This window comes from Lissotriton vulgaris, unplaced genomic scaffold, assembly GCF_964263255.1.
Source record: "Lissotriton vulgaris unplaced genomic scaffold, aLisVul1.2 SCAFFOLD_2570, whole genome shotgun sequence".
Taxonomy (NCBI): Eukaryota; Metazoa; Chordata; class Amphibia; order Caudata; family Salamandridae; genus Lissotriton; species Lissotriton vulgaris.
In genome coordinates, this window is record NW_028242424.1 from 237,721 (window position 1) to 264,691 (window position 26,971).

At 46.5% G+C, this 26,971-nt stretch overlaps 1 protein-coding gene across 1 annotated transcript in view; it reads right to left on the bottom strand.

Moving 5' to 3' along the window:
• Nucleotides 1–26,581, bottom strand: part of LOC147668967 (E3 ubiquitin-protein ligase TRIM11-like) — a 135,707-nt gene extending 109,126 nt beyond the window's left edge. Inside the window, exon 1 of the mRNA XM_086948313.1 lies at nt 26,075–26,581. Coding sequence (XP_086804439.1) covers nt 26,075–26,476 — 402 coding nt within the window. The 5' untranslated portion in view covers nt 26,477–26,581. The remainder of the gene's footprint in view (nt 1–26,074) is intronic.
• Between the last annotated feature and the right edge of the window lie 390 nt (nt 26,582–26,971).

The window sequence follows — 26,971 nt, forward strand, 5'->3', positions numbered from 1 at the left end:
TACTGGCATTACAAGGGTACAATTTCACAATGTGTTACGTGGCTGGTGAGAAGAATACTATTGCAGATTGTATGTCTAGGTTGCCCATAAAAGGTAAAGACAATGTAAGTGAGCCACCAGATGAAACTATACTTGCGGTGGAACTTCCAGCCATTGGTAAAGAGGAATGGAAGAATGATTCCCAAAATGACCCAGAGTTAAAGGATCTTATGAAATTTGTTGAGAAAGGGTGGCCTGAGCACAATAGAGAGTTAGCTGAGAACCTCAGACCTTATTGGTCTGTGAAGAATGAAATATCCAGCATGATTGGTCAGCTGTGGAGAGGGAACAAGGTCATTCCCCCGGTTGGAATGAGAAACAGGATCATTGTGCTTGCACATGAGGGTCATCCAGGAAGAAGCATGACAAAGAGTAAAGTGAGACAACACTATTGGTTCCCAGGTATGGATGGGTTGGTAGAAAGCATGGTCAAAGATTGTGAAGCGTGTGGCAGAAGTGACAAATCAAAAGTTGTACACAAAGCCCCCCTTATTCCTATAGAGGTTCCCAGCAAACCATGGGACAAGTTGGGACTTGACATAATTGGGCCCATGAATTTTCTCAGAGCCAACCAGAGATTCATGTTTGTGATTATAGACTACCATTCACATTGGATCAGCACCAAGTTTGTCCACTCTATAACCACTCAGGATATGATAGAATTCCTGAAGGAAATATTCGCTACAGAAGGTATCCCCAGTTCCCTAGTGACAGACAATGGGGTCCAATTTACGTCAGAAGTCATGAAAAAGTTTTTGTCTGACTTAGCCATCTCACACATAAGAACACCCCTTTACTGTCCCAAGGCTAACGGTATGGTGGAGAGGGCAAACAGGATGGTGAAGAGTGCTATTCAAATGGCTGTTACTATGTGTGAACCAGTAGAGGAGGCAGTGAGGAAAACTCTGTGGTCATATCATTCTGCCCCTAATGCAGTGACAGGGGTGTCTCCATTTGTGTCCCTCAAGGGGAGAAACCCTGGGTCCAAGCTTAACCCTAATTGGTTGAATGGGAACAGTCCTGTGTGGGTGGACAGGCAGTCTGTGAAAGACAAGGTAGAACTACATCAAAAGGAGTACAAAACCAGGTACGACCAGAAATGGGGAACATCATCCAAGAAGTTCTATGTGGGCCAATGGGTGGTGGTCAAAAGACCGGCTGTGGGTCGAGCTAAAGTGTCCTCCTTCTCAAAACCTGCAAGGATACAGAGAGTGAATAATAACTCTCTAGTGCTGGAGGATGGAAGTACATGGAGTACAGACAATGTTTGTGCTTGCCCAGATGTGTGCGTACCGACGGCTGGTGATGAGCAAACCCCAGATCATGATTCATCGGACATGCAGGAAACCAGAGTGACCAGGATGCGTCAGCCACCTAGTTGGCAAAAGGACTATGTAACCTAAGCGATGTAACCTTTCCTCTCCGAGGACCTTTCACTTGAGTAGTCCATGTACAAGGGGAGATGTGTTGTAATCCCATCTTGTTTATGTGCGCTAAGATATGTGGTTATTATTAGTATTAGACATTACCAATGGTATGTTCCTTTCCCCCCTTCCTCCCACTCCGCTATTGTATGTTCCATTGGAATGTTGGTAGGGCGTTTGACATAGAACGTTCACTGAGGTGAGCGCAGTGCGAGAGACCAGACGTTAATAAACTCAGCTCTCCTGAATCATCGTGTGGCTGGTTATTATCTAACAACTTGCTATTTTACTTTTCGAATACATGTTTACAAATGTTGTTGGCTGCCATCCCTCCTAGCGGCCGGGAAAATTGTTTGATAGTAAAAAAAAAAACCCAAAAAAATCATGACACTGAAAAGAAAAGTATTCTTGGCCGTGATTACGTATTTTTTTTGTTCACATTCCTAGCTTCTTATTTCCCAATCCCAGGAATTACACTTGATAAGATTGCACACAATTGGGCAAGTGGCTCATATGTGTTTTCAGTCAAAGGTGCAAGCTGCCAGGAGAGAGAAAGCTGTCAGTATTTCAACAGCTGCACACCTGAAAGTGGTTGTTTGCTGCCGTTTTGGATTCGTTTGGACCCTCACCACTCCTACTGCTGCTGGATCTGAAATCACCGCTGCACCTCGCCGCACCCGCTCCGCGGGTGCCGCTTCGAGGTCAAAGAAGGGAGAGGTGATCTGCGTGCTGCATCTGGGAGGCGTCTGGAAGCACAATCTCGCCGGCGCTAAGCAGGGACTCAGTAGACCAGGAGTCCCTGCTTCCCCAGACCGGAGAGCGGACGCGCCCACCTTCTGACACGCCCCCGCCTGTCCAGGATTAAAAGGCGGGCGTGTGCAGTAGCCGCTGGGACCCACCTGAAAGTGGTTGTTTGCTGCCGTTTTGAATTCGTTTGGACCCTCACCACTCCTACTGCTGCTGGGTCTGAAATCACCGCTGCACCTCGCCGCACCCGCTCCGCGGGTGCCGCTTCGAGGTCAAAGAAGGGAGAGGTGATCTGCGTGCTGCATCTGGGAGGCGCCTGGAAGCACAATCTCGCCGGCGCTAAGCAGGGACTCAGTAGACCAGGAGTCCCTGCTTCCCCAGACCGGAGAGCGGACGCGCCCACCTTCTGACACGCCCCCACCTGCAACGCCCTCTATATAACAACCTGACTGACGCTTAGCGGGACGCTAGCGGGACGCCGAGCGAAGCCCGGGCAAAGGGCGGGCCGTCCGGGGCCGGAAGAGGCCGGGCTGGGCCATATCCCTTGGCTCCGTAAAGTGTGCACCGAGCTTACTGGACAATGGCTTCAGGTACTCGATCCTGTAAGACAAAGAAATCTGCAGGAGACGTTGTTCTAGGTACCATGGACCAGTTTATAACTCGTGCAGTTTCCATAGTCGAAAAGGAGATAATCCTGGCAGAACGAAGGTTATCCCGGGATTCTATGAGTATGTCTAACAAGCGCTCATCTCTGGGCGCCATTGCCCTAGCTGCTAGCCCTGGACATATTCCCCTAACTCCATTGCTGATAACTGATTCTCCAACAATCGACGAGAGAGTAAGTCGGATTAGGGCTAGTTTAGAAAGGGTAACTACCACTGCACCAAGCATTGTACTTGACCCGACACACTCCAATTCCTCTGTCCAAAGTATCTCACCGCCTGGGGGTCAAATTCCGGATTGCAATCCTGAAACCTATGAAGTTTCTAGCCCCCCTGTGCCTTCTAGGGAAGCTGTGAATTCCCCACCCACTGTAGGACACACCGAAGCCAGTACCCCTAGAGCAGTAGTTCACCAAACCACACCTGCAGAGAATCTAGCTTTGGGCCCAGTCTTACAAAAGAAGAGAAAGCGTCCCGCTAGCCCCCGCAGGGGAGGCTCTCTAAAGCCCCAGAGTAAAGTAAGTAGGAACATTGTACCTAAAGGGGGCACTAGTTCAAACCAGGTCTCTCACTCAAAAGCACACGTGACCCACACCGGAGATCTCTCATTGGAGGGCACCCCTGGCCAAATGGCTCCTATAGATAATAGCATTTTCCCTCAAGTTGAGAGCATAATTAAGTCTGTGGTGATGCCTCTCGTAGATAAGATTGATGGCCTCACTCGCAAACTAGCCTCACTTGAACAGTCAATGCTGGACAATTTTTACGCGGTGAAATCATTAGTCAAATTTCACGCGAAGGCCCGGGTTGAAGAAAATGGAGGGCTAAGGAGTGGTGCTGTCCCCTTAGTCCCCTCCATCTCTATAGCCCACCCTGAGCTTACATCTTGCCAAAAGACGCCTGCCTCGGGAAAGGCTCCCCAATTGCAGCAACCCAACTCCGGAACCACACCCCCACTACCAACTCCTACCCCTGAGTCTAGTCTGGCCCGACCAAGGAACAAAGATAGTACCCAGGCTCCCAAGGCACTTAAGGTTAATTTTGCTGCAAATCCCAAACCCATAGTGCCTAACATCAAGGTTCCAGGAAGCACAGTGATCGCAACGAAGGGTGATACAACTCCATCCCCTCCAACTCCTGCTAAGCAGGCCGTGCCCAAACCTCCTACAAAAACCACTGTAAAATCTCCGGCTAAAGACAGGGCAAGAAGGCACACGCCAAATGCTAGCCTTCCCCCTGGCTGTAAGCCTTATGTGGTAATTTTAACGGGGGTCCCTGAGCTTGAAGAGGGTTCTTGTGAGTCATACTCTGACCTTAAACACAAGACGCTCTCCTGGCTCAAAGCTAATAGACCCCTCCCAGGGCATATCGATGGTAGAATAGCTCTCGTCCGACGCGTGGGTTGGATTGGCAACAGACGTAAAGATATTACTGGGGATTGTGTGTTGATCAATTGCAACGACCCCAGAGCAGCAGGCATGATTTGTAGCCAGCAGTCGCATCACAATTTCTGCGACATACAAACCAGGGATTTGGGGCACTTCTATCACCCCCCTCCTTTGATGGGGCCTAAAAAATCCCGTCAAGGTGGGGGTAGAGGAGCATGGTTCCCGCATTATCCAACTTTGGACCCCAGAGTAAGGGCATGGACACCTACCCAAGCTGCTCCTCCGCAGGGTTGGGGTTGGTGACTTGATAATTTAGCGGCAACCAACGTCTCCCCGCCTAGGGTCAATACAACAAGCACAGTTGGGGAGGTACCCTTGTCCTGCAATGTTGTGCCCCATTCCCCGCCTAATTCCCCGCCTAATTTAATTATGTCCTCTCTCCCAGGTGACGGGTCAGTGAATACTGAGTTAATGGATGGAGCTCAAACTCCCGGGCCACAGGGTAGGAATGCCGGATGCGATGAGTCCCTGCATCATGCATCCCTGAAAGCCATTAGTTGGAATGTGGCAGGTTTAAATAGCAAGCTAGATGTCCCGGACTGGGTGGCACTTATTGAACCCCACTCAGTCTGTGCCTTCCAAGAGACGTGGTGCGTAGAACCAAGGCACCGAGTGGGCCATACCTCCTTTTTTGTCCCGGCAGATATTCCAACATCGGGAAGAGGTCGCCCTTATGGTGGTCTCTTAGTTTGGGTAGACATGTCCTTGGGTTGGAGGGTACACCATCATCCCCAAAAATCTCCAGATTTGATGCACCTCACCGTAACATGCCCGAGGAGAGCTGAAAAACTGGAGATTATTAACATCTACACGCGAGGGGCCTCTGGGAGAGCCTTGTCACCAACGCTCACGGACCTGGAGGTAGTTTTAGGTGAGTGTAGTAGCGATTCATTAATTATGGTCATGGGGGACTTTAATTGTACATTCGAGCCTTTGTTGCCCGATGAATCCCTGGATCTATATGACGAAGATTCAAGGAGAGGTGTCCCGTCACTTGATCTTCCAATCATAAACAGTTGGACCCCCAGAATCATCCAGCTAAATTCCCTCACACTGGAGCATGGCCTGAGAGCAGCCAACGGGAGGACACCCTCAGACTTAGCGGGGGCACACACATATAACAGGGTTGGTCACTCATCCCGGATTGATTATATCCTTTTAAACTTTTCTTTGTGGGCTCACATGAAGGATATGATAGTTCTACCTTCCCTGGATAGCGACCATAACGCTCTCTCCCTGACCCTATCATATTGGTGGAGGAAGATTCACCCAGCTTGTGGAAACCATGATACATTAGCGACAGGGCCATTGGGAGGGGTGGTTCCCTCAAACTGCTTAAGACGCCTGAAATGGGACAAAGTGGCAATAGATGAAGAGAAACTGTCATGTATCAGAGCTGTTACTTCTACAGCCTGTGCCATTTTAGAAAATGAGCCTGTCAGCCCAAATCGGATTACAGCGTTGTTCTGCGAGGTCTCGCTGTCAATTGGGGACCTATTCAAGGCTAAAGTAAAAAAGGGAAATACTAACCACGACAAGCGGCAGGGCAAACCTGGATGGTACTCGAAGGAGTGTCGCGCTAGAAAGAGCGCACTGATATTGGCTGTAAAAAGTGGAGATGCATCTTTAATAGCCACCAAACGAAAGAGCTATAAAGCGGAGCTCAAAACAGCAAGGAGAGACTGGGAAGACGAATTTTGGCAGGAACTTCGAATTGCCAGTGCTGGAAAAAACGCAAAAGGCTTCTGGGACTTACTACGCAAGAAAAACAGACCCCTTGACACAGTCATCACCTGCAACATAACTGAGGATCTATGGTACTCACATTTTTCGAAATTGTACACGGCAACTGCAGCTGAAGCACTGGATTTCGTATTACCTCAGTTCCCTCGAGTTAAGGAGAGACTTGAGGAAAGTCTGTTCACCAAGGCAGAAGCGGAAAGTGCAATAAAATCTCTTGTCCCGCGCAAAGCGGCTGGCCCCGATGGTCTCCCGGGCGACCTTCTACGTGCAGACCTAGGCGATTGGAGTACGTTAATTTCATCTGTTTTGAACGCTGCCATGGCGGGTGCTCCTCTGCCCGCCTCCTGGATGGCCGCCGAAGTGGTCCCTCTGCACAAAAAAGGCTCAAGAGAAGACCCAGCGAACTACAGGCCGATCAGCCTGATAGACTGTTCGCAAAAAGCAGCAGGCAAGGTCCTCCTAACCAGAATACAGCAGTGGGCAGATGAAAACAGGATACTCTCTGATCTCCAGGCAGGGTTCCGAACTGGTACAGGAACAATTGAACAATCGTTAAGGCTACTTATGATCCACTGGAAGGTCGTCACGATTGGGAAGGGCACTTTATATCTTGCCTTTATCGACCTCCGGACGGCCTTCGATCTGGTCCCCAGAAACAACTTATGGAAAGTTCTTAGTGATCTTGGCCTGCCACCTTATCTGCTTCACTTGATTATGAAGTTTCACGAAAACAACTACGCCCAAATCCGTTGGGGTCCGAATGGCCAAAAGACCCGAAGAATAGATGTGAATAGAGGAGTGCGGCAAGGGTGCGTTCTTGCCCCAACACTCTTTTCGCTCTATGTAAATGGGGTGGTGGAACACTTGTCAAGGATACCAGCAGATGCCCCTCGCCTGGCAGGTCGTTTAATTCCCACCCTGCTTTTTGCGGACGATACTTTGCTCCTGTCAAAATCGCCAATGGGCCTACAACAGCTTCTTTCTGGCTTTGACGATTTTTGTAAACAAAGAGGACTCTGTATAAACACAGACAAAACAAAGTATCTTATTTTGAATCCTCCGCAAAAACATGGCCCACCACCAACATTGGGCCCTGTCGCACTGGACAGGACCAAGACATTTGACTATCTGGGTATCCGGCTGGTGGATTCCATGAAATGGGACCAGCATCTGACCAAAATGTTGCTAAACTTGAAAAGAGTAACCGGAACCCTGCTAAAAGAGCAGAGAGCAGCCTCAACCAAACCAATAGCTGCAGTTTTGGATATTTACTCAGCCAGAGGAGTAAGTGCCGCTTTGTACGGGGCGGAATTGTGGGGAATGTCGAACTTGAAAGATCTTACACGAGCTGAGAACACCTTCTTGAGAAGCTTGATGTCCCTTGGCCCTTCTGTCCCCATCTTGCCTCTGCAACTGGACATGGGTTGTCGGGCGATTGAAGATCTAGCAAAGCTACGCCCTTTGCTTCTGTGGGCCCGCATCTGGAGAGTCCCTGAACTCTCAAGTTATGCGGATGGTCTGCGGGAGATATTAAGTGCGACAGGTTGGGCGAAAATAAAGTGGCTAACGGATATCAAAGCATTACTCACCAATTTGGGGCTGGAAGAAGCATGGTACCAACAGACAGCCCCGCCCAAATCAACGATAAAACAGCTTTATTGGAACTGGGTGGCGAATAGAAGGAATTCTTCTACCTCGATTTGCAAGTCGACCAGAATCTTTATGGAGTCCAAAGATGTCCCCATTAGAGAACTGTATTTGGACATTATTTCAGCCCCCTGGGAAAGATCTCTGTATTTTAAATTTAGAATTGGCCTTCTCCCAGTCATGGAACTAACTAGTCATTGGAAAATTCCCTACCAGACTGCTCCTTGGTGCCCTTTTTGCCCACAGCGCCACGAATCGGTCCCCCACTTTCTATTTGAGTGTCCTGCCTATAAAATCCCACGGTCAAAATGGCTAAAACCCATGTGTCGCACACTGGGAACCAGACACTGTAATGTGGCATTAAGGATTCTTCTTTCAGACACTCGTACTTTTTATGTATGTGCCACCTCGAAGTATCTTGGGTGGGCATGGCGGATTCGGTCAAAAAGACTCAGACAAATTGTTTAATTACGTTTTTACTCTTATGGTCTGCTTTAAAACCATGTCTATTTTAGGTAATTTAATTATTTTTCCCCTAAATAATAACATTTTAAATTGCAGTCTTAAATCATGCAAGGGGTTTTTTTAACAAAAACTCGAATTTATTTTTAATGTTCTGAAATGAATTTTTATTTTGTATGTACGCTTTTTAAGATATTTTATATGTCGAAATAAAGCCTTTTTGACTTGACTTGATAAATCCCCCACACACTTTAACATAATTAAGTAATTACAATTAGGACACGTGACAACTGCGCTGTATACTCTGCAGAGAGGCCAAGGTTTGGATAGCCATGTAGTCTGAATAGCATTAGAAAAATATAAAAGTGGGCACCATGCTGCACATAAGGCATGTCACCCGTGTTTTAAATACCCCTGGCCCTCTTATGTGCAATAACATTTTTTTAAATATATACATAGATGGGCAGATATACAAGCACAGATACAAAGAAACACGCACACACAGACATGCACACATACAGCCAACTGCAGCACAACACACACATACAGAAACACACCCACAGACATACACATAAGCAAGCATGTACATACATATACAGCATTGCCAAGAGAAGATGCATGTACACATGCGTGCACATATACAAGTACTTGTGGTGCACAGGGAGTAGTGAGGGGGCGAGTAGGGATTAGGGGCTCGCAGGTATGATAACCTTGTATTGGCCAAGTAACCTAAACCCCTTTCAGGGGCAACAGGGACCCAGTAAGGCAAAGAGAACATGAAACTCGAATCCAACAAATCCCTCGACCCTTCACAGTCCGGCTTCCGAGCCAAACATAGCACCGAAACCGCCCTCATCGCAGCTACAGACGACATCCGAACGCTACTGGACAACGGAGAAACAGCTGCCCTCATCCTACTTGACCTCTCCGCCGCCTTCGACACAGTCTGTCATAGCACCCTCATACAACGCCTCAGCAACGTCGGAATACAAGGAAAAGCTTTGGACTGGATCATCTCGCTCCTTGCCGGAAGAACCCAAAGAGTCCGCCTCCCCCCTTTCAAATCAGAGGCCACCGAAGTCATCTGCGGCGTACCACAAGGATCATCACTCAGTCCCACCCTCTTCAACGTTCACATGAGTCCCCTCGCATCCATCGCGCGACAACACAACCTCAACATCATCTCCTACGCAGACGACACCCAGCTGATCCTCTCCCTCACCAAAGACCCTAACACCGCCAAAACCAATCTACACAAAGGAATGAAAGAAGTAGCCGAATGGATGAAGAACAGCCGTTTAAAACTAAACTCGGACAAAACAGAAGTCCTCATCTAAGGATCATCCCCCTCTGCCTGGGACGACTCATGGTGGCCACCGGCCCTGGGTACATCACCCATACCCGCAGATCACGCACGTAACCTGGGCTTCATCCTAGACTCCTCCCTCTCGATGACCAGACAAGTCAACGCCGTCTCATCTTCATGCTTCAACATCCTATGCATGCTCAAAAAAAATCTTCAGTTGGATCCCCACCGAAACAAGAAAGACAGTCACCCACGCATTGGTCATTAGCCGACTCGATTACGGAAATACCCTCTACGCCGGAACCACAGCCAAACTACAGTAAAAACTCCAACGCATCCAAAACGCCTCAGCCAGACTCATACTGGACATACCCCGTCAAGCTCACATTTCCGGTCACCTGAGAGACCTCCACTGGCTCCCCGTCAACAAGAGAATAACGTTCCGTCTCCTCACCCACGCACACAAGGCCCTCTACGACCTAGGACCCGAATGCCTCAACAAACGACTGTCCTTCTACACACCCACCCGCCAACAACGATCATCCAATCAAGCCCTCGCCGCAATTCTGCGCATCCATAGATCCACCATGGGAGGAAGATCCTTCTCCTACTTAGCGGCCAAAACTTGGAACTCTCTCCCCACTCACCTCCGCCTCACACAGAACCACCTCTCCTTCAGAAAGCAGCTAAAAACCTGGCTATTCGATAAGTAATACACCCACCCTCCATCAAGCACCTTGAGACCCTCTAGGTGAGTAGTGCGCTATACAAATCTCCGAACTTGAACTTGAACCACTAAGGTGGCTTTACTTTAGGTGTGGAGCCTAGGGAGTCATGACAGAATGTGATGGGGACACATGAAAGGGCACCTCTTGCCCAATGTTGCGGTTGAGGTTCTCGAGATTTCCTCCACACTTACGTCTGAAATGCCGGAAGTGGGCAACAGAAAACCGGACTCAGTTTCGCTGTGCCACAGAACACAAAGCGATGGACAGTCAGAACCCGACATTTATTTAGTCGTCCCAGTCATGTACAAAACCGAACTACAGTGCTGGTCTGTTCAAAAGAAAGTAGACCAGACCCCCCCACTCTCCCCCCCTTCCACCCAGCAGAGGCATCTGACTTCACTACACCCCGAACACAAAGTCAAGCTGACCTCATTTCCGCACGCACTGTTTGAAGGCTGCGACCTCTTGAACAGCCACTCATTGCGAACAGGTGCTTGAATCAAGGGCGGGGCCAGCGATACTGCCGTCATTGACTGCCACATAAAAAGGCCCATCAATGACGGCGGGGAGCCCGCGCCTGCAGGGAGTTACTGTGCTGGTTGCGAAACAAACAGGGCGGCACTGCAATCCTGCGAGTTGAAGGAGCTCGAGAGGCCTCCCCGAAATGGAAAGAAATACAGCCCTAAATGATAAAAGTCGCAACGGATACTTTTTGATAGTAGCTATCAGTGAGTAACCAGAGTGCCATCCCGGGGCTTTAGCAAGAAAAGGGATAACAACCCCCACCTCCAGACACACACTCCTGCTTTAATTATAAAATACAGCAATATTCTGGGTACATGGGCCCCTCTGGGCACCGGTGCCACTGCACATGCTGTACCAATGGCAACGGTGCCCCCGATGGCAATCTAACCGTGCTAACCAATACTTTAAACACTGCCAAGTGCATCCAGTGGTGTTTTTTTTTTTTCCTTGGATCGTATGCCAACTATTGCTAGTTAGCCATGCATGCCCATGGTCTGGGTCTGGGAAAAGAGTTGCGCCATGATGCTGCACTAACGTTTTCCAGCTTTCATTCCTGCATTCAACGAGTTACCTCACCGGGATTAAACATTTGCTGTTGTACAAAGGCCTCAGCAGCAGGTGCTCGACCCGCGGAGCTAACCAGGTCTTTTAAAAACTGAGAACACGGGCATCTCCCTTTACTTCTTGCACTATCATGAATGCAGGCGAGCTGGATTGTAAGGAGCCCAGATCCTATGTCATATTGTTTTGTGTTCACTGAGTAGTAACAGAGTAGTAACAGTCCCGCACTGGAGGCCCATGGCCGAGGTGCTGCATTATTATAACAAGCGCCATTTTCGGCGATGCACAGAAGGGCAGGTGGATGATTTCAGTGTCTGCATTAAGCCACTGGAGCGCTATAAAATACAGTGTGACGCTAACCATGGAAAGGACCCAACACTGTCCATGCACACTAGCTTACATGGCACTGCAAAATGTTGACGCCACTGACTGGCACAAGGTAGCCAAAACGTACTACCTGTCATTCAAGGCCTCCTAGTTCTAACTCTAGCCCTGCACCAGTGCCTGGGCAGAAGGCATACAGACCCTACCAGATTACAATAATGTGAAAACAATGAAGCGATGCACTGGCATGTTTAAAGAGTGGTACCAGCATGCTGACGCGTGCCATCACCGGTTCAACAACTAAACAAAATAACCCACGCGACCTGTAGCCAAGGAATTCTACCAGGGGGCAGTGACTGGGGCCGTGAAGGGAGCCATTCACTCGGCAGGGTAACGGCCAGGTGGTGTCTATGGGGAAAAAGCAGCCATGAAGTGTGCCTTTATGGGCCATATCCCAACGGCTACTGCCTACAAAAACCTGGCTGTGAAACTGTTTATATGCCTCAAACTAGTAGACATAAAGGAATTTACAAAATGACAATACAATTAACAACCAGGTGGCCTGCGCTGCATCCAATCATTTTATTGACAGGAGCGTGTTGCGCAGCGGTCCCCATTACACCGTTATGCCCTGGCAGCTCTCTCCGATTAAAATGGATTAATCATCGCAGGAAGAAAGATGTCAAACTTCTAAAACTCACTGCGGGCTGAACAGGTTCCTATTCCACATCACTTCATGGTAGACAGTGCTCTTTAATTACTTCGTAGTGGGTCGGAAACCGGGTAGTGCGAAAGGAAGGAGCGCACTGCTGTAACAATGCACATGGGCTCATTCTTGCATTTAAATACGTAACCCAGCCAGCTCTTCAAATTTGGCTAGCATATTGTTGCAGGGACCTTCAACAATTTTAGGGCGTTGTAGTAACGTGCAAGCATTGTCAAAGCAGCAAATCAAACAGAAGCCACCTGAAATATTAAGCATGGCGCCCCACGCCATGTTTATGTAATGATGGAAGATTAGCTCACGCCCAGGGGCAGGACAGCAGGGAAGAGCGAGCTGCCAGGCTGCCTAATTAAAGAATGGAAGGGGTACGGCTTCTAAAGTTAAAGTGTGCCGTACTTTTGAATATTAAATAAATAAAAGGGATTAAATGTCGCGTGTTTAAAACAAGAAGTGCAAGAGTAGGCGGCTGGAGCAGCGGAGCCAGCGCAGCTCTGTGTACAGGCTGGAAGACCTCAGCCTACAGAGACCAGCAAGGGGTGCGAACTAGGCGCCATGAAAACTGAAACCGAAACCTTCCATGGGGTGGGAGTTCCGTCTTCAGAAGCCCGTGCACGCGCCCACCGAGAAAAGCAGTGCTGGTGACGCGGGACTCCCATGCCTGAGGGAGAGCCCAGCGGAGGCTGCAAGAGTTTAGAATGGCAGTAAATGGGGCTTGGAGGGGCGCTTGTATGTATGCGGGGCGGCGGCGGCGGCAGGGGGGGGTCTCTGTATGTGTGTGTGCATGCGTGTGTGTAGGTGCGCTCCTGTGTGTGTGCGGCGGGGGGTGCCGGTGAGTGGGGGGAAGTAAGGGGGTGCGCGCGTGTGTGTGTGCCTTCCTGCCTGCGTGTGCATGTGTGTATGTGTGTGTTCAGGGAATCTGTGGCAGGGGACGTGCACGACGCCGGGCTGGGCGTGTGCGCCCACGAGGTCAAATCTCCGGCATGTGAAGCGCGTGACAGTCTGCTGTCCACATCCCCCCAAAAGTGATCACATAAGTTGTCTCGCCCTAGACAGCAAAAGCTTTGCTTTTGCTTTCGTCTAGGCGAGACCTTATAAATGGCAAGATGGCCTTCCAGAAACGAGCCTGCAGGCTGCAGCACACCAGTGGAAGGGGAGCTTGGAGCAAGAGGCACGGAGAAGGAAGAAAGAAAAGGGAACTTGCTCTCCAGGTATGGAGCAGTGCCAAGAGCGTGCATCGTCGAAGCGCTGTGAATTAAAAGTGCCTTTGTTTCCCCAAGAGAAGTAATCTGATCGACTTCTGAAGGATGAACGGGCAGGCAGGTCCGCTTTTAGCGGGACCCAGTTACTCATGCATGACAGGGGCATACTTTGATAGCTGCTGAGAATTGGGGTGCAATATGCAGGGTACGGCTCCGCTTTCTTTTAGCTTGCATTCTATTTCTTACCGTGCTGGGAAAAGGAAAAACTTCAAGTATATCAATAAAAACTTGAATGGATGCAGGATCGGATAAGTACTCAATCCATGCATTGAAAATCTTGAGGCTCCTGTCTCAGGAGCAGGTGCCTTACCCACCAAGCTTACCTTACCTTTTTGGATTTTTTCAGCTACTCCTGCAAGCTGAAGTTCATGCCAATCATTATGACGCATCCATTGCCAGCTACATCTTTCTTGTGGAGGTCCAGCAAGCAAGGTCCCAACTCCTGCAGCAAAGCGTCGCAACTCCAGCAATAAGGGGCCATTTAAAACCCCTTGCATGCTGATGACGGCCGGGAGCTGTCATGGCACACAGTGCTCGTGTGCTGATGACGGCTCCTGGCCGTCATGACCGCACCCGCGATCGGAATGTGCCGCACAGGCGCAGAATCGCAGCAGCATGCAAGGGATTAAAATCCGAGGCATCTCCCGGGCTCGCAGGTCCCACGTACTGCACGCCATCTTCAGGAGTGCACAATTCAGCATGGCAGTGGCCCTCCCTACCGGCTTTTCCAAGGCGCCGCATGCGGACGGTGTGCTCAGGATCACAGACGCGCTCTCGGCGTAGGCTCCATGGTGCTGAACGGGCGCAGCAGGCCTTCTAAGCGGGACCGGATCCCTTCTGCTCCCCTCACTAATGACCTGCAGGCCCCATCCCTTCTCTCTTGGCGCCCAAGGCCCAGCGTTTGGTCTCAATTACACTCAGGAAGAAAAGTCTACTTGCTGGGGAGGGGCAAAGTGCCCCGGACGAGCTCAATTCACAGCAACTTTAATCTGAAAAAAAGAAATGTTCTCGGCATAAAAAAAGGCCAGTCCACAAAAGTTTACAGAAATGCTGGTGCACAAATTTCAGAGTTCACCAAAACCAGGAGGTAGGGAGTCCATGCCCCTGCTTCCATCACAGCCTCAACTCCTCCCTAAGCCCTGAAACATGCCCAGCGTCGTGTCACCACACTGACATCCCCACACGCACCCATCTCCCTCCCTCCCCAGTACTTATAATTTTAATCAACGTGCCCCCGGACCCCTCCCAACCAACACTGCTCCGAAAGCAAGCCCACTCCCACTTCCTGAGGCTCCTCGCCCTGCAGAACTTTAGTACCGTTAAAAAAACAGTCTGAATAGCATATTCCCCCCTCTCGCAACCCCCTCCCCAAACACATCATGGCGCCCGAAAAGCACTGTTAGGAACAGCGTGTAGAGACGGCCTGCCAGAGCGCGGGTTCCCCGAGCTGTGCCTGGTTTGCTCTGCCAGGGTAGGCTGATGTTTTACTCGACACAAGCATCACTCGCGGTTTGATGTTTTACTAGACACAAGCATCACTCACGGTACGACGTTAGAAGTTTCCACTTAAACACAGATGCCGAAAAGGGAAATGCAGACTCATACCACGTTGTTTCGAACATTTAATAACAAGCGATCGCTTTCGCGATTCTCTTGTAAAAAAAACCCTGCGAGTGGCGCACGCCACTGCGAGCATATGTCTTGAATTACCACGGCCGTCACGGCTGCGATAATTCAAGATATATGGCAATGAGTGCGCGTAACAGACAGCAATACGCCATGGGCGGAGCTACGCGTCCGCCCATGTCCTATTGCGTGTTCTGTTTTAAAACTAAACACACGCAAAGGCCAATAAGAATGGACCTTGGGAATCCACAAGCACGAGCGTTGTGGAATCCAAGGTCCATTTTCAAAAGCCCTGAGAAAAGGACTCTGGGCTACGCCCACACTGCATGCGCAGTGTACGCTAGGCCGAGACCTAAAAAGGGGGGTGATTGGGACCAATGACTTGAGTAAAGAGGAGAGGTTGGCTTTGGACACTCTATCAGGGAATGATGTTCTCGTGATACGGGAAGGTGACAAGCTAGGGAGGGAATATCATCTTGATGAATAAGGAAGATTACATAAGTGAAATAAATAGACAACTCTTTATTTCTTTATTTCGGCGTTAGAATTGCCATAAAAGATTTGCATAGCAAGAATTTACATAAAAGAAATTTACATCTAAAATGATGAATACAATTTAAAAGAAACATGTTACAACACAGCTACATATCTGTCAAGACGGCTTGGTATTCTACAGATTAGAACGTGATACTTATATGTGCAGAAGTGCGCCCCCCTTAGCTTTACAATTTTAAACCTTTTTTCCTGCGGACAAAATAAACGGAATGTAAAAATCTACTGACACTAAATACAATATATTGTGTTGTATCCGTTTTGATCATTCTAAATGCGCTCATACAAGATCTTATTCCCAAGAGATTGAATAATGGTTTCATCCATTTTCTTCTTGCCTGCACATAGGCTTGACAGAAGAAAAGGATGTGCAGGTCATCCTCCTTGTGATTGCCCTCACACATAGTACAAATTTCTTTTACATTTTGGGTGTCATCAATGTTTTTCCTAGACCATCGTGCCAAAGTTGAGTTGGTCATGAAATTACCATATCTTAGTTTCATGTATAGGGTTTTTGCAAGTGGGGGTTCTACTTCATCCAGGAAAGACTCAAAAAGAGGTTCATCCTTGAAGCTTAAAAAGTTACTAACTAAAGACCCACTCATATTTCCACTCGTTATTTGTTTGCAAATAAAACCCCAACAGGCCTTTTTTAACAGGTTTTTTGAATTCGGCGGTAACCTTTCCGAACTCTCGTAAAAATGGGATAACCCTATTTTAGTGAACGACATTCTAATATGTCTCAATCAAACATTGGAATTTGAACCATCTAGATACTGAATTTCTTCAAGCCCCTTCCTATACTCAAGCAATTCAGGTGTCAACAAGATTCTCACCCAAAACATTAATGGTCGAACAATAGTATAATGATCAGTTCTTCTTATGTTTAGGTCCATCTGAAGAGGTACCAGGGGGGTTGCCTTTTGGGGCCCTTACAAGACTACGCAAAAATTTATTGTCCATGATAGAAAAAGCGTCCTTTGACATGGGGCCCCAAATCTCGGCGCCGTAAAGAGCAGCCGGTTGGACTTTAAACTTGCATAGCTCTATTGCCGGTGATACAGATTTACTAATGCTCGAACAATGCTTTCTAAGAATAGGTTTGGTATTCTGTGCAAATGTTACCTTGCTTTTTTCAATTTGCGATTTCCAAGTAAAGTTTGAGTCAAGGGAAATCCCCAAATAGGAAAAATGATCAACAACTTCCAATTTTTTACCATTTAGTGTAAGGTATCCATTATCTGCTTTGATTGGGTTTAGAGCCATGCACTTAGTTTTTTTTGTGTTGATTTCCAATCCTTTGTTATTACAATAAATACTGAAGGAGTTCAATAGTGCCTGCAGACCTTTTTTAGTTTGAGAAATTAAAATGGTGTCGTCTGCGAAAAGTAGCGCGGGTATCTTTTCTCCATTTATTTTTGGTGAGTCATTTTGGCATTCTTCTAGATACGCAGGAATATCATTAACAAAGAGGGAGAATAATGTTTGGGACAAAACACAACCTTGACGAACACCACGTTCGATTGGTATGTTCTCGGTTAGATCCCCATTTGGGCCCCATCTCACCCTGGAGTAATTCCCGGCATGCAGCTCAATTATCTGCTTTAATAAGCAGCTAGGTAGCCCCACCTGATGTAGGGACCTCCAAAGGAGATCTCGTGGCACTAGATCGAACGCCGCCCTGAGATCTACAAAGGCGACGTATAGATGACCCTTTTTAATATGGACATATTTCCAGGAAAGGCAGCAGAACCTGAATACTTGATCAATGGTGCGCACTTTGCTTCTAAAGCCTGCTTGAAACTTCGTGAGCACCATTTTCTCTTCCAACCACACATTTACTCGAGCCAAAATATGTCTTAAGTAAATTTTCTGGAGAATGTCCATCAGGCTGATTGGCCGATAATTAGATGGTATCGACCGATCTCCCTTTTTAAAGATTAATGCTATCTCGGCTCCCCTCCAGCTATTGGGAAAATCTAAACTACGAGATAGCATATTAAATAGATAATTTAGGTAGGGAGCCCATACCTTTAGATCGTGCTTTTAAAGGTCCCCCGGTATTTTATCCAATCCTGGCGCTTTACCACTTTTAACCGCATTAATGGCAGCCTCTGTTTCTTCAATTGTAAAATCCAAATCAGCTGTGTAAGCCATGGTGCTTCGTCAATAATATTAACAGAACTTCCATTGTATTTTGCATATAAGGCGGTGAAGTGGTTAACTAACGTGAGTTCATCTAGAAAAACATGCTTCGCTACTCTACCATTATGATCCCCATTTGCAGCTAGCCTCCAGAACCCTATAGTATCTTTTGCTTTTGCAGCTGCCAACATGTCCGCCCAGTTATTCTCTTCCCAATCCTTCCTTGAGTTGGCCTGTACCTGCTTATAGATTTTCCTTGCCATTCTAATGTCCACTGGGCATTTAGTTTTAATTGCCAACAGGAGATTCCCCTTAGATTCCCTACACGTCTTCCCATACCAGGGTTTACTATGAGACAAATTGAATGAACTTTGCGACCCTCTTTTTGGCATTTTTGTCACCAGTTTTTTCAGCATCATAAAAAACTCATTATGCAGTGCCAAAAAATGTTCAGAAGTAATTGACACAGACAAGGATCCTATTAAGGGTCCAAATCGTATTGCAAACTGTGAGTAAATTTAGGTAAGTATCTCACCGTGCTCTAATATGAGGGGCCACTTTACGGTGCGCCTATTATTACTAACTGTTAGTTCATTTCCTCGAGCTTCACCCGTATCTAGTGTCAATATATTCCTAGTTCCTATAACCCAATCGGCTTCTAACAGTAAATCCAGAGGGTAATGATCACTCTCTATCCTGGTTTTCACCTCAATATCAACCATGTACTGCCAAATAGGCAAAGAAACAATTACGAAATCTAGATTACTGTTATAGTTATTTCTAGAGAACGTTGTTTTTTTTAATACATCTGAGGGGAGCCGTCCATTGCAAGCACTGTTAGGAACAGCGTGTAGAGACGGCCTGCCGGAGCGCCGGTTCCCCGAGCTGTGCCTGGTTTGCTCTGCTAGGGTAGGCTGATGTTTTACTCGACACAGGATTGTCTTTCGTCCCGGTACGAGCATCTGACTTTGTTAAAATGAAATTAGAAATCTTGGAATTCTGTCGGAAAATACGACTAAAAATGTTCTTCAAAGACAACCCCATACCAATGACTAGAGAGGTTACAGGACTGCATAATAAATCAACGTTTTGCCCATCACCCTCGAAAATTCCTAAGGAGATACTCACTTTTGAGAGGACTATATTATCAGGAATAACAGCTTTGGAAAGCAAAAAACAATTCATTCATTACAACATTACCAAAGAAGAGAAAGAGGCTATTTCCTCTCTAAAAAATGACCAAACATTGGTTAGTGAGCAGGCCGATAAAGGCGGGGCGGTAGTCATTTGGGACATCAACAAATATAAAAAAGGAGGTTAACCGCCAACTTGGTGACCCAAAATGCTACAAAAGAATTGGCAAAGACCCCACTACTGACCTTAAAAAGGAACTCTTTTCAATATTACAAGAGGGTTGTGACTCAGGAATTTTGGGACATAAGGAATTCAGTTTCCTTCAGAATAAACACCCAAGAATACCCGTTATGTATGTCCTTCCCAAAATACATAAGGACGAGGTCAACCCCCTGGACGTCCGATAATTTCAGGCTGCTCCTCACTAATTGAACCAGTCTCAAAATATATTGATTATTTCTTGAAACCTTTTATTGATGACATTCCAGCTCATTTGAAAGACACGACAGCATTTCTCAATCATATAGCATCAGTCCAGTTCGATGTGACTAAACAACTGTTAGTGACTATGGACGTAGTCTCACTATACACGCAGATTCCCCAGGACCTGGTGTTAGAAGCAGTCATTTACTTTTTGGAGCAAAGGGAACAGCCAGCCAGAGTGCCCACCAACTTGTAATTTGTAATTTGTAACTGGGTTTTGTACCGCGCCAACTCACCGACAGGTCTCAAAGCGCTACTGACCAAGTACAGCAACAAGAACGAAATAAGAGTATAGAAGTGTCTAAGCTAGTAACCGGCTACTGGAATGTAAATGCGTCTTTAAAAAGTAAGGTCTTCAGGGACTTCCTAAAGTGGAGAAGATTGGATTCTCTACGAAGCGCCTCCGGTAGCTTATTCCAGATGGTAGGAGCCTGAACTGAAAAGGATCTGCCGCCTTTTGTTGTCAGCTTGAAACGTGGACAGGATAGCAGAAAAGATCCGGATGATCGCAGGGCGCGCTTAGGTTCATATATTTCAAGCCTATCTTTTATGTAGGCTGGCGCCTGCCCGTGGATTGCTTTGTGGCAGATACACATACTCTTAAATTCGACTCTTTGTACTATAGGCAACCAATGTAGCCTATAGAGCAAAGGGGAGGCATGAGTCCTCCTCGGCATTCCAAATATCAGACGAGCTGCGTCATTCAGGATGACCTGAAGACGGTTGATGGAGTTTTTTGGAAGGCCAAGGTATAACGCATTGCCGTAGTCTATTCTAGACACTATTGTGGCTGAGACAATGGTTCGAAGCATATTCCTTGAGAGTAGGGGGACGAGTTTACGTAGTTGCCTGATCAAATTGGTGCAAGAACCAACTACAGCGGACACTTGCTTAGCCAATGAGAGTTTCTCTTTCTCGTACAACTAGCCAAATTTGCGCTTTCAAGAAATTATTTCCAATTTGATGGTGATTTCTTTTATCAGACGAAAGGAGTAGCAATGGGCTGCCCTTTTGCACCAGAGTTGGCAGTCCTGTTTATGGGATTATACGAAAACAAATTCATCTACACTTCCAATCCATTCTCTGAATACATCAACAAATACATCCGGTACATCGATGATGTATTTATGATTTGGTCCGGATCAAAGGAACAGTTACATGAATTTATGACCTGGTTAAACCAAAGGATGGAGGACATTCAATTTAGTTTTGATTAGTCAAACAAAATCATCACATTTTTGGATGTTCAAGTTTATGCAGTGGATGGCAAACTGGGTACTACACTCGTTCGCAAGCCCACAGACAGGAATAAAGCATTGCACTTCACTAGCCATCACCCGAGAAGTCTGAAGCAAAATTTACCATTCGGACAGTTTCCTCGAATTAGAAGGAACTGTTCGAATAAAGAAGAATTTTTCCATCATGCAAACGAACTAATGGTTCGGTTAGTCTTGAGAGGTTACCCCAAAAAACTTCTTAAAAACTCAATAAAAAGAGCCTGGTGGGTCCCAAGAGACACGCTCCTTCAAAAGAAAGAACAACCTGCTCAAACCGGAATTGTATGTGTCACAACCTTTGGACCTCAAACACACCATTTGCGTAAAATGGTCACACAGAACTGGCACTTGATAAAAAATCTTCACTGTGATTTCGTCGATCCCCCACTCTTCGCATTCAAGAGAGAAAAAAGTGTGGCAAACCATATTGTCAGGGCAGCTTTACCTACCACGCCCAAAGCCACTCTGCGAAGCATGCTGAGCCTACCCCCAGTAATAGGGCATCATAAGTACGGCAATTGTTTATGCTGTGTACAAACTGTCGAAGGATTCTTGTTTACATTTAATGGCATTCATTGGAAGCACGACTCATTCACGAATTGCCAGACCAGAAATGTGGTCTACGGCATTATGTGCCCATGCCCTAAATTATATATAGGCAAAACAACCCAAGAAGCAAGACAGCGCATTACGCAACACAAGTCACGGTTACGAAATGAAACACAAAATGCACCATTGGTTTTACATTGGCAAACACACAAACATCATGACGACAATTTAAAATGGACCATTCTATCAAAAATTGATGCAGACCCAAGAGGAGGTGACACTGAAGGAAGACTAAGTCAGCGAGAAGCTCTGCTCATCATGGAATACAACACTGCAATGACGGGGCTTAATGAGATCTCCGAAATATTTAGAACAAACTTGTGATTGTGCTCAGTTTCATTCCACGGCTGCCACCCCATCTGATTCACCTTTAAGTCAATTTTCAGCACTTTATCGTTTGTTCCCCCTTTTTTCGATTCACTAGTGTGTAGCTGTCATGGTAACCTATAAAAAATGCACTGTTTCCAATTCAGTAAACAGAGAAATAAGACTTTCTGTTTACACTACCAGTCACGTGTCCCCGAATTCCCTTCCGGGTAAAAAGATACGTCGGACTGAACCTCGTTGCGTTCACGTGCTGACTTCGGCTAGACGCGACCAACGCCAGTTCTCTCAGGTAGGAATCCTTCAAATCTAAAAACTCCTTTTCAAACCGACCGCCTAGCGTCTCTAAGCAGCCTACTAACTGATTCCCCTGTTTTAGGTGAAAAACCGCAGCGTCAATCCCCATAATAAAAAACGGTCATCAAACAGGAAACGCCACGAAGCCCGGTAAGCGCTATTTAGGAACTACAGTTCCAGGCTTATATGCTTTAAACTGTTCCCATTTGTGACATATGTCATGCATTTATTTTCGTAGGTTCTTCACCTTCATTACCATAGAGGTGAGTTTAGAACCGAAAGAGAAAGTTGCATCATGTCATGTCGTGCTTCTTTTGTCTAGTGTCAACACAAAGCCGTCGATTGTTTACTATTCACAAATTCGGGACATTGACAGTATTTTCAAGGTATGGTGGTTGCGCCTACGGGCGGCTTGTGTATCAACAATTCTGAATCCAAGAGCTGATTTTTTAATCTGATATTTGATCTTTGTTGTAGAAATGGTTGGTCCTGATGATAACCCCGCTATCAGGGGTTTGAAAAGCGTCAACCTGCACTAAAATTGACTGGACTCTTTTGTCAACTACGACTAACTCCCTAAAAAAAGACTTGTTTTGCTTGAACTGAAAATAATAATTTGTGTTCATTCTTTCAGAAAGAATTGTAACTAGGTCGGAAAATAACACCTATTAGTTTTTCTCTATTTTTGTCCTTATTGTTGTGTGTATGTACAGTGGTGCGATTGAAGTATGAATGTCGTTGGATGTGTATAAAATTGTGAATTTGTAAATATGTATAGAGCCGTTGGTCAGTTATGTCTAAATGTTTAAATTGTTTATACATGCATATTTAAATTGTGATATGGTTTAAAAAATTGCAACCACTCAACTAGTGAACAAAATAAAAAATTAACTAGTGACGCAAGACGGACCTTTTTGTTTTATTCATAAAGGTTACCATTTTGTAAGTTTATCCAGTATTGGCCATTGTGTAGTTTTCTTGTTTTACTCAACACAAGCATCACTCTCGGTTTGATGTTTTACTAGACACAAGCATCACTCACGGTACGACGTTAGAAGTTTCCACTTAAACACAGATGCCGAAAAGGGAAATGCAGACTCATACCACGTTGTTTCGAACATTTAATAACAAGCGATCGCTTTCGCGATTCTCTTGTAAAAAAAAAAACCTGCGAGTGGCGCGCACCACTGCGAGTTTATGTCTTGAATTATCACGGCTGTCACGGCTGCGATAATTCAAGATATATGGCCATGAGTGCGCGTAACAGACAGCAATAGGCCATGGGCGGAGCTACGCGTCCGCCCATGACCTATTGCATGTTCTGTTTTAAAACTAAACGCACGCAAAGGCCAATGAGAATGAACCTTGGGAATCCACAAGCACAAGCGTTGTGGAATCCAAGGTCCATTTTCAAAAGTCCTGAGAAAAAGACTCGGGGCTACGCCCACACTGCATGCGCAGTGTACGCTAGGCCCGAGACCTAAAAAGGGGGGTGATTGGGACCAATAACTTGAGTAAAGAGGAGAGGTTGGCTTTGGACACTCTATCAGGGAATGATGTTCACGTGATACGGGAAGCTGACAAGGGAGGGAATATCATCTTGATGAATAAGGAAGATTACATAAGTGAAATAGATAGACAACTCATGGATACAACACGTTATGAACCTGTATCTTACATATCTAAGAATCCTATTAAAGATCTGACTATCTTTATTAACATAAAATTGGGAGACTGGCAAGAGAGGGGCTTGATTACGGATGAAGAATGTCAGTATTTGACTGTAAGGAACCCTAGTTTTCCCTGGATTAACATCCTCCCTAAAGTACACCAAGGGGGTCCTTCTTCCCCGGGATGCCCATCATTTCAGGAGTGGACTCACCAACTGAACGCCTGTCTGAATATGTTGAGAAGTTTTTACAATCTCTCTTATGTAACCTCCCGGCATATATACTGGACAGTTAAGACGTCCTAAACAAATTTGAAGATATCCAATGGTCTGAGGGTCTCATGTTTGTTACATTAGGTGTTGCCAGTCTATACACATGCATAAATAAACAGTTCAGATTGCGGGCCTTCGAGTCTTTTCTTAAAACCAAAACAGCAGACTGGCTAGAACAGAATGTTATTTTGATTGATACGATTCATCTGATCTTGTCGAAAAATGTCTTTCTGCATGGAGGCAGATGGTATCATCAGAAGCAGGGGACCGCCATGGGTTCAAAATGTGCTCCGTGGTACGCTGGCCTTTTCATGGGCTGGTGGGAGAAGGAGCACGCTTTCCAAACAACATTGGAATCGGGCCCTATATGTTGAAATCTGGGGGTAAGATTACATGGTCCAAGAATAGCGGGAAAGATGGCGAACAACAGGCACACATAGGCCCACCAGTAGCGATGAAGAGCCAACTGTAGACATTTCTCTTTAGGGTCACTATAGCTTCTAGGAGAACCTGAATAAATTAGATAAGATATGGAAAATGGTTCTTTGCAATTTTTTACCCTACGATATTGTACGTTGATGTGACAAGGTCTTTCAACGTATCAACAAATTGATACTGTGTGAAAACTATTTATTGAGCCTGATCTTTTGAAATATTGATATTTGTACCATGGGTTTGGGTAAAAAGGAAAAAAATAAAAAAGAGGGTGGAGACAATGAGTGTAATGAACGGGGACTGTGGAAGGTAAAGATGAGGGTGGGGGGAGAGGGCAGTGAATGTGATGAAAGAGGGGCTGTGACAGATGAGGATGAGGGTGTTGGCAGCGGGTGCAAAGACAGAGGGCTAAAGCAGATAAGGATTAGGGTGATGGCAGTGGATGTGATAAAAGTGGGCTGCCACAGATGAGGATGAGGGTGATGACAGAGGGTGTTATGAAAGAGGGCTGTGACAGTTAAGGATGAGGGTGATGGCAGTGGGTGATGAAAGAGGGCTGTGACAGATAAGGATGAGGGTGATGGCAGGGGGTGTGATGGAAGAGGGCTGTGACAGATACGGATGTGGGTGATGGCTGAAGTGTGTGATGACAGAGGATGGGGTAGAGACATTCAGGGTTTGACGGAAGACGAGGGTGGAATAGTGGCCGAAGTATGATGATGGGAGGGTGAGGAGGCTGGTAGAGGAAAGATATGATAGGAGGGTGATGCTGAGTTGAGTTTGATGTCAGAGGAGACTGATGATTGGAGTGTTATGGGTGGGTAGGTGATGGAATACTAAGAGCGGCTGAGAAGGATGATGGTAGATAAGGTGAATGAGGAGTTGGATTGATCAAAGAACATGTCTTTGCAGAGAGGGTGAAGTCATGGAAGGCGTAAGGCAGGATAGTTTAATAGTAATAGATGGTGAGGTTCTGCGGCTTTAAGATGTTTGATAAACCATGGAATGTCAGTAAACTGAAAAGAATCACATTTGTTGGAAAAAATACACATTTGTGACGCAACATTTCTATTTTAACGCCATATAAATTCCAATGTTCTACAAAATCCACCAAATTCTGGGGGCCTGTTTGATGCTCATTCACTTCAGCCTGCTCCACATTAAAACGCTATATGCTTCCCAGCTATTATTCCAACAAAATGGTGTCAGAAGCACCTTACTTGTATCCTGACTACAGAATGTTAGCGCTCTAGTTGTTCTTTAGAACTCTGTGTTCAAGCTGCAGAGGATCACTTGGGAGTCAAGTGACAGACAGAGGGCTGCTGGAGCTGGAAGTACACACCATAGAAGACCTTGGGAGTCTGACACAGGTTTCACGAGTAAAAGGCTGACTTTACTAATGTCTGCAATCCTGACTTTCTTGTGTCAACTCCAGAAAGAAGCAACACTTATTAGGATGGTTGGGCTAAATTGTGTAATGCACAATACTGGACCGAAAAATAGCACTTCATTTAAAATACATGTGAATGATGATAATGCTTAAGTAAACCTTAAGCAAGTGTGCAAACAATACCACAACTTTATGCTTTGTATTAGTAAAGCACACTTTACCCCGCAAGAGTTTCTTGGCGCTGACTCCAGTCCCTCTTACCTTGTACTCCTGCTCTGCTTTCATCACAAGGGTCACACGGTGCTCTCTGTGGGCCGGGGTCTCTCTGCAGAACACACACAGGAGTTCACCATCGGTTTCACAGAAGAGCTGCAGCCTCTCTCCGTGCTCCTCACACAGGCTTCCAGGCGCTATCTGCATTTCCTTCACCATCTCCACCATGTTTGCTAATCTCTTATTCGGTTTCATTTCCTTTTCTTGGTCAAAGCGCTGCTTGCATTCCGGGCAGGCTTTCTCCAGGTCCTCTTTACTCTTAAATGTGCTAAAGCAGTAAAGGCAGAAGTTGTGTCCGCAGGCCAAGGTCACGGGGTCAGTGTACAGCTCCCTGCAGATGGAGCAGGTGGCTTCTTCCTTTAGTCTGGCCCAGGGGTCTGCAGCCGCCATGTCTGCAGCGAGCTGTGCTGGGCTCTGTTCAGTAATATTACTTGAAAGAGTTACTTAAAAGAGTTACTTAAAAGAGTTACTTAAAAGAGTGGCAAGCAGTGTGAACTGTGCATGCCTGGAGTGTAGTAGAATTGGAAAAACTACAGCCAGCACTTGCAGGTGCGGACTACTAGCAGAGAGAGAAAAGTAGACGAATAGTTCTGAGCCCAACCCCTCTGGCTGTGGACAAAGGGACTTAGCCCTGTGTGTGGTGAAGTGTTCCAGGGCAGGCGGTTCCTCCATGGGGGCGTTTGGGCGCCGCCCTCCCTGCTTTCTCGCTGTGCCAGAAGGCAGAAACAAATGGTAGTTAATTATTGCCGTAATAATATAACTACCATTTGTTTCTGCCTTCTCGCACGGCGAGAAAGCAGAACTTCCTGGTTTTGGTTTACAGTATGCAGTGTTACTCGAGGGCAGGGGGGAGTGGCTTGGGGAAGTGGCTTGCCCACTGTTGTT